Source organism: Sturnus vulgaris, chromosome 5, assembly GCF_052056855.1.
Source record: "Sturnus vulgaris isolate bStuVul1 chromosome 5, bStuVul1.hap1, whole genome shotgun sequence".
Lineage (NCBI taxonomy): Eukaryota > Metazoa > Chordata > Aves > Passeriformes > Sturnidae > Sturnus > Sturnus vulgaris.
The window spans coordinates 31,210,846-31,230,619 of record NC_142247.1 but is presented as its reverse complement, the minus strand read 5'-3'; the positions used below and the strand labels follow the sequence as shown (position 1 = coordinate 31,230,619).

Below are 19,774 nucleotides of genomic sequence, written 5' to 3'. Positions count from 1 at the left end.
GCTAGCCAGGACTAGAGACACTGCAACAACCTACTACTCACCCTCACTCCCAGTAGCAGGCATTGGAATTCTACTGCTACCCTTTGAAACAAGGAAATAAGGCAATAAATAACCCTAAAACAATCTCTAGAGGTCTTGTAGCACACACACGTACTTGTGAAGCCACACAGAAAAATCTTTCCAAACCTAGTTAAACAGATCAAGGCAGGCTAGTTCAAAAGCTAACTGGGAATGATACTCCTATCAACAAGCATTCCAAAAAGTCAGCAACAAGGTATCTTAAACTAGGCAAAGAAGAGCTGGGGTAAGCCTCTAGACTGCCAATACTGCTAAGAATACAGCATAGCTAGAATTGTTCTGGGAAAGGTAAACACTCCAACAGACCTCATAGCAACTTTCCCATGCTTGGAAAAGAGAGGCAGGGTTGCCATTCTTCAGCTTTGTACAACAAAGCAAGTTAAATCTGGGATTTCCAAGTTTTAGACATCATCCAAGCCGTGGTCTGGCAGAGACATCACCTCTTTTCAACAGGAAAGAAAATACCACACAGATCACTACCTCTGAACCACCATCAGACCAAGGAAGGTCACCTATCCCCTGATGCAGAATTGCAGCTGTTTGGGTATCTTCTGTCACATACTGATATACCTGGCAGGGGTGAAGGACAAGATGCAGGCACGTGCACTTTCAAGTGGTTTAACTGTTGTCCATAAGGGAAAAGGACTTTTTCAGTCTCCTCACAACACGGCCAAAGAAACTGTTTCTGATTCTACATAGACAAGATTTCTTTCTAGGGAACAGTAACTTTGGTATAGTTAAGCCAATAGCTTGTTTAAACAAAAATACAAATTAGTCTTGAGCTAACAAGAAGTGGGCAATGGAGAGAAGGAAGTAATAAAAGCAAAAGCGTAATGAGGTTTATGGACAACATTGTGCCATGTATAATATAGGTGGAGCATCTGTTCTTGACCATCATGGCAGATCCAGTCTTTCTCCAAGAGAAGTGAGATCCTTTAGAGGTCCAGGTTCACAAGTTTTTATCTTCTGGATACTGCATTCATTTCAGAGTTACACACCAGCAGTATGGCTGTATTTCTTCAAGACCTGCCACATCTGCAGCAAATTGCCACCAACAACACCCTGCCACCAGTCCACTTCAGCATGTCTGTGTGCTCCTCCCTCTCCATCCCAGGCTTTTATAAATATAGATTAACTGGTCCATCACATTAGCTCACTCCTGTGCTCTGCATGGCACCACACTTTAGCAACCTTTATCAGCTTTCTCCACACCAAGTTTGTTGGAAGCCACTAACAGAGGTCAGTGGATGGAGATTTTCTTTCTCCCTTTCCACTCTGGGAACCTATACCATTATAATCCTCCTATGTTTGGAGGTGCAAGTGGTAGCAAGGGCAGGTGAAAAGCAGAACTCAGACTGAGACTAATGACAGTTTTAAAGCATGATTTTATTATATCTGGACTTTGTTCAAAACTGTGAGGCTAGTGACAAGACCTAGGAGGAACAAACACCTTAATCATCGCTAGGCATCAGAAAATAGAAGAGTGGTAACATTCATAGAGGCACGCCAAATCAAATTGTCCATTACACCCTTTAAATCTTACAAAGTATGCCTCCTAATAAAACCTAGGTACAAACAGGAAAGAAAGCACAAAATACCTCCACACCTGAACCTCTCAGAAGCAGGGATATGCGCAGGACATTCAGAGTTCCACATTTAGAAGTCCTCAGGTGATAAATAGGTAACAGATAATATCCACAATTTTCTGATTCTCAGTTGTATAATGTGGACTGAAATAGGTCTATCCACTTGCTTTCTTTTATACCATGAAAAGGCAACAGAGGTACTTTCTATTTCTTGACATTGAGTTTGATTAACAAAGTAAGACTATAATGAAACAAGTCTTGGCAGTAAAGCTACCACTGACCAATCACAGTTCAAAATATAAGTTATACTAAGCTTGTTCCCCCCCGGCCAGATTGTGCAATTGGATTTTAAGCTGGCTTTTGTTAAAAGCCTCTATCAAACAATACACATACCTGCCCACCTACAACTATCTCAATTCATAGGTTCATCACTGAGATGGAAAATTTACTACCTCAGTTCTCCTTGCCTGCTTCTCTGAACCCCATGCATTCACACCAGCCCGTTCTTTATGTCAAATTTAGGTCTCACCAGATTTTTTGTAAGGTTCTTCAATGCACTAGAGCAGGAGAAAGCTATTCACCTGAACACAAAAACTGGTACCAAGTAGTGTCTGTAAGCAAGGACAATAATGCCTTTTGATAGCAGTGAGTTGTTCTCCTACAGTGTTTTGACTGCAACCTGGATTTGAGATTTCAACAAGAGTCATTATATCTCAGTCAGCACTCACCTTGCATCATACTCCTGTAGGCTGTGTCTGTAATGGCATAGATATGAGGGGGCATTTCATGTCTCTTTTTGCCTTTGTACATCTCCACTATTTCTTCTGAGTATATGGGCAGGTTCTTGTAAGGATTGATTACCACGCAGAACAGGCCTGAGTAGGTCTGGAAAGAAAACACCCCAGCAAATAGACAGAGAAATTAAAAATGTTGCATACTTGTATATTTTAACAGTACATTACTTGGAAAAACAAATCAAACAGTGCTTTTTTAAGTACTACTTCCAGTGATGCCATGAGGAATGCTTCCCACTAAGCAATATTAGAATATGAGGAACAGCTAAAATCCTATCACCTTGACCAGTACTCAACTTTTCCAAGTGTGCACTAAGCATCAGCTGACCCAGTAGTCACATATCACTGGCCTGTGATACCACTGGCCTGCTCCTCAGCCAATTAACAGTGCACTAGGACTGGATTTTCCTCCTTTTTAAGTTCCTATATTCAAAGTCAAGAGCCATTTCATCATATAATGCAGGTGTTTAGCTCCAAAATGCATACTTTTTCTCTTCTGCCTCATGCTTGATATGGATTTATCTAGTAAATGATCATTAAACAAAATAAAACCTCAAGACAATATAGTTACTAAAAGAAAAATAAGACCAGTGTACTCTGGAGAGGTTTTCAAGACCGCTGGACTATGCCTAAGGCAGTGCTCTCCTTTTCTGAATGGGAAGCTGGATTAGATGGCCTCCTGAACACTCTCCAAGCCTGAACACTTCTGTGATTTATAATGTAGAGAGTATGACTAGAACTAGATCCAAATTGTAAGGTCAGCAATGTATAGTATGTTCAGTATGTATGTTCAGAATGCTCAGTATTGTTCTGAACCAGTCAAAATAGAAAACAATTCTAAAGTAGTCCATGCGAAAAGAATCAGCAATATATGCCAAAGTTTACTTCTAATTCATATCAAATAGTTAATTCATATCTATGATAACAAACTTAAATTTCTCAATTGGTTTCCACTGGCTTAAATTGCACAGTACTAATGGAATACAACTGTCAAAACACTTCCAGTGAAAATATTACACTTCTTAAAAAAAAGAAAAAAAAAAAACAAACACAAATCCAAACTTTGAGATCTGAGTACCTAAAAAAAAAAAAAACCCAAGCCCAACAAACTTTTTACTTGTAAAGGGAGTAAAAAGAACAGACGCTTCTTAGATACCTGGTAGATATTCTAAGAATAGCATTCCAAGCCCTGCTCCTGGGGCTTAGAGCTATCCTAGCTCCCTGTCAACTTTAGAAGCAGCTGTTTGAAACATCTGGAGACGAGCAGCTCTGTAAAGCAACTTGCAGTGCTACCAGAAGACAGTACATTTGGCACTTTTTATTTCTATTGCCAATATCTCTACTATTGTTTGCTCAATGAAGAAAGAGTGCTCTGCAGTGGTAAAGAGCTCTCCACAAGGAGCACAGAGAGTACTTAATCAGATTTAGTTCCTTAGCTAGATAAAGGGTAAGGATTAGACTGCAGTGATCAGAAGGATGAAAATAGCATCTACTACATGGTTTGTGGTCTTATATCCAAACTTTCTACATGCTGGTTTGACACTAAGTGACAGGTCCACTCTTACATGCAGCAGCTTCTGATATAGATTCAGACAGATGTCCCCCAGAAAGCAAGTTTTTCATAGATATTTAAGGTTTCTTTTCCACATCTCAGTATAAACAATCAAGATATGTTTCCAGACCTAGTCTTTTTTTTTTCTCATTCATTTTTTTAAATATTTGAGGAATATTTGAATGGCTTACAGAAAATGCTAAATGTCTTTCCAAAGCGGAAAACTATGAAAGTTGGCTAAAAACCTTTTGGCACAGTACTTCTAAAGTTCCAGGAAGCTAAGCTTCCATGAGACATTCTAGTCAGGTTAGGATTCAGGCAGTGCTTGAAGAGAACAGTTTAAGGAGTTTACAGCAACCAAGCTGGCAATGTCAGCTTCTTTTGCCTCAGCTTTAGTTCTCCATCAAGTCTAACAGCACTTGCCCAGCACAGAATAAAAGAAAGTCTGGGTGATGCTTTCCTGACCTTTGACTACACCAGCAGAAGACAGAGTAGGACAAAGAGACAGAAATGAGTCAATGCAAGAGCAGCATGTTCACAGTGCACACAAGTCCACAATGAACACAGAGTTTTCTTAGCTGTGTATGTGTGACTCTTCATGGCCGTCACTGCTGACAAATTAGAATGGTTGCTTTTCAAGTAAGTAGAGTGCATGTCTAAAGCCACCCTATGGATGAGAGCAGCAGTTAGAAGCGGGAACACATTAATTTCACTTAGAGTGAAATTAAGCCATGAAGCAAGTATGCAAAAAGAAGCTACCACCTTCTTCCAGCATTCTGCTTGCCAGGAGAAATACTTAAGGGAAGTTTCCATGCAGTAGAATGACCTCAGCTGTGTGAAGGGATATTTTTGTCCAATGAAGAGAGGCAACTAATTATGTTTGGCATCAGCAACAGAGTAAGACCACCATGTCACAACTGCTGGTTGAGCACACTGACAGTTTCACATAGGAAGCAGGTTGAGTTGTATTAATAAGCAGAAGCTGCCAGCCCTACCACAGAGAAGACAAGCGTTATCTTCATCTTATTGAAGTAAAAATAAAGACTTATATGCATAAATCCCTGAATTGAACCCAAAGTTCCAACTGAAAGGCTCATCTATTATAAGCACAGCTGGCTTGGAAATCTGTACTTTGTCTCAGACATTACTATCTCAAAATAGAATTCTGGCATTACCTTTCACTAGCTATTTCAAGTGACACACATGCCAAACTGGAACTAGTTTTATTTTTCTAACTGCTAAACTAGCTCTGAGGAGTTGAAAGGACCATCTGCAGCATGGCACAAAGCTGACAGCATCAGAAAATTTATTTTCCAGTAACAGTTAACTTCAATAAATTAACTGGAACACTTAAGACTGAGTTTTGAGTTTCACACTAAATACAAACAAAGAAGTTCAGGTAAGCAAAAATTATTCACAAAAGCTGAAAATGATCTTTTGATAAAGGGTTTCAAATAGGAAGATGAAAGCCAGTCTATTAGCAAGTCACCTCAGTGCAGAACCAATCCACAAATGGAAACAGCAAATTGGTGTTTGGAATCAAGCTCTTAGTTCTTGAATTGTTTGACACTCTTCACTCAAAATTTGCCTGCATCAGCAATAAGATTTCCCTCCTTCATATTACAGGATGGAAAGAAAGAAAAATAAAAAAATAAAAAGGGAAAAAGAAAATAGCTTCTAAAAACACACAGCCTTGCTGCCAAGTAAGAAAGAAAGGAGAAGAACAGAACTAAACTATGCTGGTGATCTTTCCAAAGACATTTATGCTGGAGATACATTGCATATACTCCCTTTCTTCAAGGAGACTAATGACCAAGTAAGAGCCACTCCAATAAAAGTATCTTAAGCCCTCCCATTTATCTCCTGACTTGCTGAGAACTGCTGACAGGTGAGATCAGTCCATTTCACAAGTACAAAGGAACACAGTTTCAGCAAGACTAAGATTCTGTAATAGAGAAATACTGTGCAAGGTTTGCTTGGGTGAAGGGTGTGGAGATTTTTTACAAAAAAAATCTAACAGTCTTCTTACAATCCAACTAGAAGAACTCAGTTTATTAGTCACAGACCATGTCTGAAATTTCAGATGGTATCTTGCAAGATGTATAACAATGGATGCAACAGATTTTTGAGACACTGCTGAATTAATTTCAAGTCATTATATAACCTAGCAGTCTCCTATTCTAAAAATGTTACACATAGATCTTCCATATCCTATTTCATCTGAATATCAGGATTTTTCCATCTGAGAACAGATTTTGACCAATAGTAGAAGGAGTTGTTAACTACAAGAATAATAACTATATCAACCTCCAATCACACTAGCATTCAAATTTTGACATCAGACTGTGGAAGTCAAACTAAATTTGTATCAGCTTGTATCCTTCACATATTCTCTGATAATTTCTCCAAGAGTTGTCTGTATGCCTTCATGCCACTCCAGAAGAGCAGACAGCACTAGTAAGTCATGAGTTTCTCTCTTGTGTTTTCCCTAGTCCTGTTTTAACTGCACACAAATTGTACATTACCACTGAGTAGTAATGAGTTTAATAACTCATTCTATAACTGCAGAGTATTAATAAAGTAGAAGCTAGCATGACCAACATCTGCTTGCTAAACATAGGCAATATGAAGAAGAAAATCAGAAGGAAACTGAAGAACCAGGTCAAGGTTCCAAAGTCTCCTTCCCCACCTTTCCCTATTTATTGCCTTTGTTATTCAGTGAAGTGGTTGCTACCTGCCTCATTGAGTATGACCCTTGGTCCCATAAATGGCATCTGTTATTTACACAGCAGTAACAAGCAGGAATCTCTGCTCTTGTCCATTTGGACAAGATGGAAAGAAAAGGAACATTTCCTATCTGTAAGTACATGCAGACACACATGTTCCTTCTCTAGTAAGATGCTGTGAGATCCACACAAAAAGCTTGGCACTAGCATTCTTTCCACTGAAGCTCCAGACATGGAAAACACATTTCAGATGCTGGGTGGATTAGGACTGTGTTTTTATTATTATTATTATTTGGTTCGGTCCAGATCAGACTCCCTGTTTACCACTATCCAACTGCTCTGGTGTCTTGCTAAGAGAAAGTAAAAAGGCATTCAAAACATCCTGCAAACAAAGACATTAAAACCAGATTTACCATAGCATTCCTTGAAAGTGTCAACATTAACTAGAGGGGGATTGGCATAGTTTAGTGAAAAAACTGGAAGTAGAGGGAAGAAGATAAGTCATATGATGTATATTGGGGCAATGACAAGTTAACATACACATTTAGGAGCAAAGCAATTACAGTAAGTTCACACACTGTGTAACCAGCAACTCCTACACCAACAGACAAGATTACTTACATAGATGAGTCCCGAGTAGTATCTCTCCTTCAAGTTGTGAAGCACAGAAGCCTCATTCAGGCATGTCAGCTCTGCCATATCTTCTACTTTAGAGAATTTGGGGGGGTTCATCTTCTGGATGTCATCCTTATTTACTTTCACTTTCTTCCCGTTCTCTGCCAGTTCCACGATGGCTTCATCTCCTACTTCTTCCTTCAGGCTAGCTGCCTCAAACCCATTTTTCTCTGAGGGAACCCATACCAGCTTCTTAGCTGCCCAGTCAGCCTGAGTCAGAGGGTTATTAATGATGTTTTTGTCCACATAAAGGTACTTATCTGCGTCTCTTTGCGACATTGTGGTTTACAACTGGGGACCTGTGAAGAGAGAGGGAAACAAAGAAAAAGGTTATTTTTAAAGCCTCAAATTGCCTTGCAGATTCCTAGAGGCAGACAGACACGTGCTAAGTACTCTGAATCCCTGGTCATCAGAGCATGCCTCTCTCTCCTTTCATTTCATGTTAGTAAGCACTGCTGAAGTTGCAATAAGGCCAAAGTTTTGCTTGCCAAGAGTATGAAAAAAGCCAAACTAGCAAGCAGTTAAAAAAAACCCCAAAACCTACAACAAAACACTGACCATTAAGCATTTAGAAGCCATTATTTCGCAGAAAAGAGGAAGCACATTAAAGTGGCAAGCACCAAACAACTTGTGCCAATCCTCATAGCATCAGACACCATGTCAGTAACATTCAGGTCAACATTAACCCTTCACTGCTCTACTTGATAGAGATATTGGCTCAGAAATACAATCATAAACGTGTAATCAATATTTTTACTTTGTACCTCCTTATTCTGATAAGCCATAAATGAAAAACCACAGCTTCTCAGAAATATCAACTACCAGCTTAGAATGTGAGGTTCTAAAAGATAGCAGTAGCTTCTAAAAGATAGCAGTAATTTGCGGACACCAGTTAAGACTGATATTAGATACTTTCCATCACCAGCTTAATAGTAATACCCAGCCTATCAGTTTATCTCTTTTTTTTTCCTAGATAATGTTCAGTAGCAAAATATCTCCAAGATAGTAACAGAATAAATCAGGAAATTTTACAGCTAAATATCTTCTATTAACATCCTTCTATGAAGCTGTGGTAAGATAGAGGAGAGAGTTTCATCCCTACAAAAGGGAGATTTAGGCTGCATACTTGAAACGCTAAATCTAGGGTGCCATTTTTCATCAAAACCAGAACACTAACGCCAGGGATTTTCCAGTTTATAAGGCAGCAATTTTATTAGTGCCATTCAAAAGTCCTTTCAATCAGAAAAGGACTGCATGCGTCAAGGCTCATTAACCATGTAACAGCAGCCTCTTTACAAGAGGGCATAAACATTACTTCTTGAATTCTTCCTCACAAAGATACCAGTGTCCTCAATATATGTTTTTCATAGCTTGAATAGAAACTAGAGCTCTTTACCACCTAAAGAACAGGAAACAAAAACATAAGTACTCATGTCCTAGAAGGCTATCAGGAGCTATATGGATAACTTTTTTTACAGAATTCATATTTACAAACGAGCAGGCAAATCAAGTAAGTGAAGTCTGACTACACACACTACAGACAAAAAAGTATTGAAAGCAGGACAGAAGCAGCTCAATTCCCAAAACATGCATGAGAGCAACAACAGATGTAGAGTCTCAGCATTAGCAAACAGTGAATGAAGCCAGAAAAACATCGGCCATATTAATGATGGGCACAAATGCCCACACCAGCCACTTGTAAGCATGTAGGGAAATTCCTTTCAATAAATGTATCACTGTAAGTGGTATGTAACTCTGTGCCAGAGACTGTATGGAAAGTTGTATATTCACAATCAAAAATTCTTTAGCAAACAAAGAGAAATTTACTCTATAAATAATCACTTCCTTTAACTTGAGTTTAAAATCTTTGTCTTAAGCCTTACAGGATATGCCAAGCAGCTATTCCACAATTGACCTCATCTTTCCTTCCCCACAGGGTCACTGACACTTCCACCTCAACCACAATGGTGATTCCCAGAGCAACTTGTCCCTGGCTTTTCATATTATTCCTGAAAACTAGATTTCAATGGATACATGACAAAGAGATTTGTTGTAGAGATAAGAGGCTGCAATCTGGAGGCAGCCATAAAAAATCTGAGGTGTCAGGAGAGCTCCAAGACCATCCTATAACAGCAAGTCTGACAGAGTATATAGCAAATAAAGAAGATCAATAATTCAACAGAAGATATTAGGATTTCATGACACTGCAGAGTATCATCTGCAAGTGGTAATCAAGGGTTAAAAAAGGGAGTGGAAGGAAAGAGGGGAAAAAGAAAAAAATAAATATTCAATTGTGTTCAGAGTTGTATCAGGTTTGGCAAGGCAACAGCTGTGCTCTACCCTCCATTACACAGCTTCCTGTCTATGCAACTCCCAGAATGTAACCAGTTGCCTTTTTTGGCTATAATCAGGCAGGACACAGAGGCACTATGCTTCGGCTAAATTCAGTTTCATCATTTCCTGAGGAATCTGAAGTAACCAGCTATCTCAAGTGTCCTACATTACACTGAAACACAGTCCTCACTTCCTCACTGCTAGAGTACATGCATGCACTCAGTACACCTTAAGACATATTCTAGGATAAAGACTAATTATTTTTGGCTAAGAAACAGGTAAGACCACAAGAAACCTTTCAAAGGATATGCCCAGTCAGTCTTAGATCTGAAAAGAAATAAGGAAAGAAGATAGTTACAGAGAGGTTAATCAAATTCCTTGCAGGAAGAGAACCCCAAATCATCTCAACATACTACAAGAGTGCATTCTTCAGCCAGTAAGAGATCGTTCTAGAGCATCTATACCTTTTTATTTTCAGGGCTGAAAACAACTTTCACAGTAAGAAGAGAAACAGCCTAACATTGCTATTCTAAAATCTCACCAAACACTAAGTTTAAGATATTTTTAATATCTTAAATATATTTAAATATATTAAATATCTATTAATATAGTATAATATATTAAATATAAAAATTTATATTTCATGTAAGTTTTAATATTTTAAGTACTACCAAGTAGTAGTGAGGAGACCCTTCAAAAAGGGTCTGCACCCCAAACTTGAAGCAGACTTGAAAATTCCCTATTGCATGGCAGCAGCAGCCTTCTTATCGTCACCTTAAACTTGCTCTCCTATGCTCCAGAACAGAATCCTCACGTAGTAGAAGTAAAAGAAGACTAGAGGCTCAAGCTAAGATAACATGGCATTAGAGCTATTCTCGAGGCTGACTTAGAACCCACAGGGCGTCTAAACTAGAAATACCACAAACCAACCATTAATTTGTCTTCTCCACAAGAACAGTACCATAGGAATCAGATTCAGCAAGTTCCATCTCATAGACTCCTAAACTTATCTTCCTAGCTTATGCTGCATTTCACTGGGCCTTTCTAAAAATCCCTTAAAGTGGTCAAGGAAGGAAGTAAGCCCAGTAAGCTCTTACAGCCTTACAGCAACTCACAATGAATGTAAATCACTGCTGTTTTAGGAACAAATTAGGAAGCAATTTGTTTGCCTGGTAGTTTGCATTTTGGGGTGTAGATAATTATGTAGGACAAGGACATTTATCTTTACATAGCTATTGTGCAACTGCCAGATGAGAATACCGTTAACAATATTAGCTTTGATGCCAGTCTATGGGCAAGACAACCAAAGAATACAGAAGGAAGACAGACCATCCTTGTTTTGAGTTTAAACGCTGCCTTCCTAGTATTGTTTCCAAAAACGACTACAGTCACTTCCCCGTTAACCCAGTATGTACCCTTATTGTGGTTCATAGCAGTCTGGGGAAGAGGCTGGTCAAACTTTGCTTGTTTCCCATGATTTCAGGGTCCAAAAGACATTCTCTGCCATTTAACTAACTACGTAACTGCCACAAAGATGCCATACAGTCACAGACAGAGACAAAACAATCTCTACAGTCATGAATAGGATAGGACCAGTATGTAGAACAACCTTAAAAAAATAGTATCAACTGCCCTGTTGACATACATATTTCCCAGTAGACAGATTCTTTTGGGAGGAACAAGTCAAACGCTGGATTTAACTTAAGATGACATGCACTCCCTTTGAATTAGGCAGAATTACTCCAAACTCTCACTGAAATAGTCATATGGACAGAAGTTTGCCTTAGTCTCTTGCAATTTCATAGCCTTAAGGCTTGAATTATAAGACAATTCACATACTCTCTACTTAAACCATCAACCATAAACCTGGGAACAAACACTTCATCTATTCTGTAAAGGTCTACAAGCTACCTCTGCTATAAGGTCCCTTTCTTTCAATTACAAGTGTTTTGCAACTGCTAAAAGCACAGAACATCACCAATTTAATTTTCAGTAACTATTTGTATTACATCCCCGATTCCCCCTAGACATTTACTCTGTCAGCAGCCACAGAATTGTTCCTGGGAGTGAGCCACTGCTCAGTAAGATAAGCTTGGGCTTTACTAAACTATGGAGCTAGCAGCTGAAGTAGAAATAGCATTCATAAGAATTCCATTCTTATTTCATAAGAGCATTAATGCATGGGTTAAAGCATCACACAAGTATTAGAGCAGTGGAAACACCTCCAGTTTGAGTTACCTAAACCATCATTAGAGATCCCCACACTGATCTTTCTTGGCTTCAGCCTCATTCCTAGCAAAGATGCATTACTACACTGGAATAGACAGTTTTATTCACACACCATTTCATTTCCCTGCTTTAATGAATTATGAGAAGTTTGTGAAATACTGTGCTATAGAGGATGCAAAATAGCCATATACATGCACCAAATCCTTGAGAATTCAGATCACCACATCAGAACTTTGCTGTAAGACTGAGCCTGCATGAAAAGGGACATAAGTGGATAATTACTGGAAATTTTCTTCAGTTTCATATCCACCAGTAATACACTGTTACAAATTATCTGTGATTTCCTGTTAAACAATCGTCCTACATGTTTTGCCTAGTGGCCTTTCTACTTGCGGTGCAAGAGGAACGACCCTAAAGGGTGATAAAAAGAATGAACAATAAATAGCAAACCTATTTAGTCTGCAAGTTAATTTCCCTTTCTTTAAAGAGTTCACCTTTTAAAAGTAGTTCAGGAATACAACTCTCCCACCACTTTCCAAACTGTCTTAACTTTAGCAGGTTGTCAGAGGGTGCAATACAAGACAAATGTGCACCATTTCTATAGGCAAGACAAGACTTTTGCACTAGAAAATTATAGCACTACTGGTTACTTATGGCCTTATTTTGGGTACAACTAAGTTGCACTCAGTGAAGAAATTTGATTATTTGTTAATACACAGCATTTAGAGAATAATCTGACTTTGAGAAGCTGCTAATGATTTCAAACTAAGTTTGGTCAGTAACATTCATATGATGGGAATCCTTGCTAAGCATATGATCTGAACAGCTAATACTTGCATTATTCCTGCAACTCAACTATTTCGCTTTCCCCAGCCAGCTAAATACAGTTCAGCAAATCAGATTTAAGAGCAGCTAGAAAGCTAGACTAAACTAGTCTAAAATAGACTTTAGTGGCCAGGCTAGCTACAGTGACCATGAGCTGACAATATAAAAGCCACCAATAAAAAACTTCCTATAATTCCCTTGTATTCACTAAGAAACTGTTCAGATCTCATTTGTTTAGGTTAGAGTGACACTTCACAGCTCCAAGTGCCAGTATGCTTATGGAAAAGAAAACTGTAAAGTCTGTTAGCCCAAACTGCTCCAATTTGTAAGCAACACTTTCATAAAAACTGGAGTTTAAATCACTAAGGGTGAGAAATGAATCACAAGGAGGAGGCGGAAAGGAAAGGGAAAAGCTGGCAGGAAGTTGAACTGATGGACAGGTTATATCTGCTTATTTCTCAAGTTGAGTATATTGAGACACACCAGTGGTTGATGCTTCAGGCTGAATGCAAGAATCACGAATTTCAGTTATCCCACAAGAGAATACAACACCAAGCAAGTACCTGAGTTGGCAATTAACACCCCCTCACAGACAGCCTCCCAAGCTAAAGGCACCGAGTTCCACTTACCCTTCACATTCAGAATGCTGCCATGCAGACTCATTTCTTCTATTTCAACTTTATTTGGGATTCATAATGACTGCTATTAGGCTTACTGTAGTTCACTGCTTTCCTCTCTATTCACAGTCTGACGCACACAATACATTGTTGAAAGATTTATTTCACAACTGGAATGCAGTTTGCTGGCAATTATTGTTGCATATTCAGTTTGACTGTAGTGCTGCCCAGACTTGCCAGCTACCCTGTTTATTACTGTAAATTAAACTCAAGGTAGAGCACACTAAAGTGCCCTCTCTGTATGTGGGGCTCTAAGAACCAAGAAGGAGGAATCTAATCATCTAATGCATAAGTGATGCTTCTATTGCACTGAAGTGACCTAATGGCCAGACTACAGGTAAGACTGCAGAACTTGAAGGAAATTCTGCATCTTCCGAGTGGCCTAAAGGTACCTAACACACATCCTCAGAACAGTGAATGTGGAATAAATGTTTCTCTGTGTCCAGCCCCCTTCATCAGCTGCCAAGCACCACTCTGGTATGTGTGAAGCAGCACTTGCATATATTCTACTGTAACAGCTGATAGAGGGGGTTTGTATGGACTTCCCATGGCAAAGTGCAAAGGCCACGTACAGGCAAGACTTACATGCCACTTAATAGTTGCCTTTTCTCTCCACTGGGTTCAAATACAGTAGGACTATGAGAACAGCCCTACAAGAACAGCACGTGTACATTTAACAAATATAAATGCCAATCTGAAGAGACTACTTTTGGGTACCAAAGACTGAAAACAGGATAGTGCAGGCTTCACCACGGGCTACAGAAGCACAGGAACGATCTTGTTGGGCAACCACACTGCATGCAGTAATTAACCACGGTAGGTTATAGGCAAATAAAGCCAGGCATAGCTTCCCTAAGTTAATGCTAGGGAGGGTATGCTTGCCTCTATTTTAATTGCACCTTATGAGTTCAGGGAGACATAAAGACACACTACCATGTAGATGGCACCAATACAGTTAATCAGCTCTATGAAGCCTGTGCATACTGTTTGAACACACCAAAGACTGATTTAGGGAGGGGGAGGGTAGCCTTCTGTTGATTTCAAGTCCAGTCTTTAGCATGACAAAGCTAGGCTGGCTGCCACCCAACCCATTCACTTTGAATAAATATTCAAAGTTTACAATCCTGCATAATACACTTTTGCAACTGTTGTTTCTCATTAGTGGAGTACAGTACATGCCTTCTCAGCAGAGGAGAGAATTCCTCTCACAGAGACAGTGTGCCCACAAGGAAAACATTTCAGGGGGAGAACACATTCTTCGTGACCACTCAGCAAAGTAATCCCACTTAAGGAGACAGCTGTAGTTCAGAAAATTGCAGCCCATCCCTGCTGTTCAAGCTGTTTTGCTGGAAGACTTGTTTTCAGGAGGCATAATGGCCCGCATAAGTTCTGATCAGGCATGCAGAGTTCCCTAGGGACATTGCATGAGAGAGAGCAAGAGAGAGAGCGAGAGAGGGAAAGAGCTTAGAAAGTTTTAACCTTTGTTACCTCAGGGTCACTTTTCATGCCTTCCCTAATATTCTGATTTAAGGCTAAAAAGGTATCTGCCAAGAACTCTGAGGCACTGTGTAAGGCAGCTCTACATACATCAATTAGCACTCCCTGTAATATTTGTCAATGGCAGGTTTCAATTTACTGCAAGAGGGAACAAGGAATAAAATAATTACACCTAAATATGGAGACAAAAAATACGGTTCTGGTTCACCCTTTTAGATGCAAATATTTAGCATGTATGCAGCCAAGATAAAGTCATTTTACAGGAACAATTAGTCTTGCTAACGTTAACCAAATTGCTTTGATCTCAGCATCAATACTACTAATCACCTTCCAGCTCATAACGAGAAGAATCAAGCATCAGTGTAAATATGGCCGGTAAAGCATTTCTTGAAGTATTATTTTTACTTTGTAGCAGAAGTTTCTCTGGACACTTTCAGCTCAACCTACTGTGTCAAACTAGGACTGTGTACAAACAGCCTTCAGCTACCTCTCTTTTTATTTGTTTGTTTCAAATCATTCTGTTGCACATTAACAGCAGCTACAGGGATGGCAGGCAAAAACCCTGGCACAGAGAAGTCTACTGCCTCTATGGGTCCAAGTTTGATTCTCAACCCTTCCAGCAATACATAACAGTTCAATAAGAGGATCCACATCTCTGTTTACGACAGTGATCTCTGAGGTAGAGGTCTGGAGAAGAATGACTTTTTCTGGACATGAGAACACAGCAATTCCTATACAAAGAAGAAAAGGCTACATAGCCTTTATGTTCCAGGATGTGTAATGAGGCCAGGTTGAAGCTATTTATTGTTTTTTAAATTTTATTATATTTATATTTGTTTTATAACTTATGCTCACAAACACCATGTTCAAGATAGCCTGGAAATGCAGATTGCGACATTTCCCTATTGCATTCAAGGTCTGGCACAGTTTCTTAGCCATCCATTATAAGCACTCTTCTACAGAAAGCTTCTGGTGGAGCAGAGCACAAATGGAACACTGGTCTGGTCTGTACACCTCAGTCTCAAGTTTGTCTTCTGGTTAGCTTGCTCCCTCCCTGACCTGTGCTTTCTCCTCTCACTGGCAAATATATCAGTCTTCAAAAAGGAACAGCATTAGGTATTGCTAATTTTAGAATTCACCCAACCGTGCCCTCCTGTCTGGATCTCTTGAAACACTGATTTTTGTGTTAGAGAAGAAAGGACTCATCTTTCAATCTCAGATGAGTAAAAGCAAGGGCACTTGAAGTAGAAACTTAGTCTGGACTATTACAATCATGGCTATATGGCATATAAAATTTTCTCTATTCTAGCAATATAAGAAAAGACATTTTGGAGAAAAAAGAAGTTCCATGGTTCCCATATGAGGAAACAAATATAATTTGAAAGTTTCTGATAAAGTTTTGCTTTCTGCCCTAAAAGGATAAAAAACAACATAAGGAAACACTGACCACAGAGTAGCCCAACAGTTTTGTGTGTTTCCACATAGTTAACAACACTGTCCACAGCAATATACATGGCAGTGCTGTGGTGATGAGGCACTGGAACACACTGCCCAGAGAAGCTGCAGATGCTCCATCCCTGGAAGTGTTCAAGGCCAGGCTGGATGGGGCTCTGAGCAACCTAGCCTAGTGAAAGGTGTCCCTCATGGCAGGGGATTGGAAGGAAACGATCTTTAAGGTCCCTTCCAACCCAAACAATCCCATGACTCTGATATTCTTCTCCTTATCTACATGAGGAAGAGCTGAACCACTACTGCAGCTGCACTTCTTCCTGACAGAATTAGCACTAATACAACACAACAAATAATACAATACAACAAATTATATTTATCAGTTAAGTCCACATCAAGTTTTTTGAGCACTAAAGAATTAAAATTTACATAGTTTTGCCCATTAAGAAAAAAACAGATTTGCCACATAAAAGATTACCTCCCACCATGTGGAAGAAGATGATAAACTGATTGTGCATGTGTATATGTCAGTGCTACATGGACAATGTAGATAGTTTTTAGAAGTTACATTAATTTGCCTAATAAACTGGCAATCCTTCTTTTATGACTAATACATCTTTCTCATCACATTTGTGTGTTCTCATTTTACTTTTCCCATCATATACTGCATTAAACTTGGAAAGGGCCATTAAACCAATTCACAATAATTTACTGTGTAATGAAATGTCACAGACTTTAGTGTGTGCTATAAAGATTCATACTGCAACATAAACCAGTTCCCTTAGCTTTTATTGTCTGGGTTAAGTCACAAATCTTAAGTCACAGTTTAAAGAGTTTTTTTGCTTGTAGAGAAATCTTATTTGGTATTTATGCTCCTCTAAGAAATAAAATTTACTTGGTCAGTATGCAGACACATCCACTTGAAACACAAGTTTTCAAGTATCTAATTATTTAACTATTGTAGGTAGTCTACTACATATCTGCATCCATACTTCCATTCTGAGAAGTCTGAATACATTCTGCTTGATGTCAGAAAGGGATAAAAACCATTTCTATCTCTGAACAATGGAAAAAAAAAGTGACGTCTGAACCACAACTACGAAGAATAAAATATACTTAAGCGGCATTCTGCTAAAAAAATAAAATTCCACTAATACAAAAGAAATATTTCTTGTACTACTTCATATGCATTTACAAGCAAAAAGTAAAGCTATTTTCTAAATAGTTACCGCAATGAGGAATTTATGAATTAAATTGCAGTTTCTGGTTATCTTCATCTCAAATCCTCCCCGTTACACTAACTGTTAAACACACAGCTATCCATCCTCACAAACACCCAAAAAACCCAAAGCAAAATGTCAATACCTTCCTCTACATTTTAAACAATGACTGATTATAGCCAAAACAGAAGCCTGAGAGTATTCTTCTTCATCGATGTTAAAAAAAAAAAATCAATTTACCTTATAAACCAACTTATATCAAGTGCTTAGCCAGGAACTTTCTAATCCAGTTCACTGGTTTCATTTCAGATTTACATTCAGTATTTCTTGTGAAGTTCTTTCATCTAAACACCCTATATCTCTTCAAATATGTCTACATCCTAAGATAAGGTTTCTTTTTCTTAAATTGATAGCACATCAATGAAAATTACTTTGTTCGCACATTTCAAAATATTTGATTTTATCAATTCTGGCACAGAAAGCTTGGAATCTCTTGCATTAAATGGCAAGCACACCTAGATGTAACAGTCTCTGTCAAAAAGAGCTTACTCACTAACAACTGACCTACAAACTGATACTACAGTTCTGTTAAGTTGGTCACATTTGGAAAAAAAAACAGAAGCAACTAAATTTTAAATTGAGATTTAGCTGTAGGTTTCCTTTTTTTTCTTGAACATTTAAAACAACTCTGTTATTAAAATTAACTGGGTTGGTTGTTGGCCATAACTAACTTTAACCAAAGTCAAATCTACTGCACCTCCAAGGTTGATTAAAAGAGCCTAAACTCAAATGAACTGGTCAAATCTTATGTTTAAAAGAAAAACACAGGTGAATGTACTCTCATCACTACAAACAATAAAAAGCAAAGTAAACTATTACAAGAGCATGCTTTAAGTCTTAGATTTTAAACAGGAAGCTGCCCAGCAGAGGGGGGGGGGGGGGGAAACCTCTGACTGCACACAACTGACAAAATAGACCTGTAAAACTTCTCTAAACCTTTTTTCTTACAAGTCTGAATGCCCACTTTGCTTACACGCAAATCAGAACTCAAGTTCTGTGCAGAGGAATATATCACAATGCATTTCCTGCCGAGACTCATTAAAGTGGTAGCTCTTGATGAATGAAAGTATTCATCAGTTAAGGAGACTTTATGATACAGATTTCAAAGTTAAGTTTCTCTTAACATATTAATTATTAGCCTGAGTTCACTGAAGTCACTCATCCATTTAGTTTTATTTACTGCTCTCAGTAAAGTCAGCATACGTGCATTAGGACAAATTTAAATTTCTAGTCATGAAGACAAAGCAGAATTCAAACCCTATGTACAAAACTCTAGAGACATAAATTTCATAAATAGGTCATGGAGTCAAGACACAGCATACAGCATTGCATTTCATTATGCCTCTCTGCAACCAGCAGCAATACATTTGTAATACTTCTACAAGAAATAATTTACAGTAGACGAAGTATGTCAGATCAATTTTCCAGTTTTCCTTTTGCTATGGTTAAAAAGGACATTACTCATCAGTACTAGCTCCAGAAGTATCACACAATGCAATCAATCACAGCCTCATCACCAGAAAACTGTAGATACTATTTCTCCAGACTCTCCAGGATGCTCAGAAAGACAAGATATTGTGATGAGCAGTAACAGGCCAAAGGACCATTAATGAAAATGGGGACTAACCCATTATGCTGAACACAACCGGGCTGCAGTGAGGTCAGAAGCTGTTAAATCACCACAGTGGCCCAGGACTACAAGATAAATAGGTGTTGAGATTATTACTCCAAGTACTCCGAACAAGTTCTCACAGCCACTGAAGAAAAAAGCGAAGCGGATAAACCATAATTAAGATGAACTTGTAAACTGATGCATTTCATTTAGTTGGACAACACCCATTTGCATTAGCTTCCAGGGCAGAAGTTGCATTTGTGTTTTTGCCTCAGCCTACTCTATTCAAATCAGGTTGCTAGTTTCCATCTTTTTCTACACTAGAAAACTCAGTTAGAACCATGGTGTGGTTAAACTGAAAAGAAATTTAAGGTACAAGGTCACCGAGCCACCATTAAGTTAGAGCAACTGCCAGCAAAAACAATGCTGCTGTAGGCAATCCTCTGCTATTATAGTTTTG

General features: G+C 38.7%; 1 protein-coding gene across 1 annotated transcript in view; it reads right to left on the bottom strand.

The window, feature by feature from the left end:
- The window catches only part of MYH9 (myosin heavy chain 9), a 70,417-nt gene that overhangs the window by 47,057 nt on the left and 3,586 nt on the right, over positions 1 to 19,774 (bottom strand). The window contains exons 2-3 of the mRNA XM_014885240.2: positions 7,358 to 7,710; positions 2,393 to 2,549 (exon numbers count right to left, since the gene is read on the bottom strand). Of these exons, the coding sequence (XP_014740726.2) occupies positions 2,393 to 2,549; positions 7,358 to 7,690 (490 nt within the window). The 5' untranslated portion in view covers positions 7,691 to 7,710. The remainder of the gene's footprint in view (positions 1 to 2,392; positions 2,550 to 7,357; positions 7,711 to 19,774) is intronic.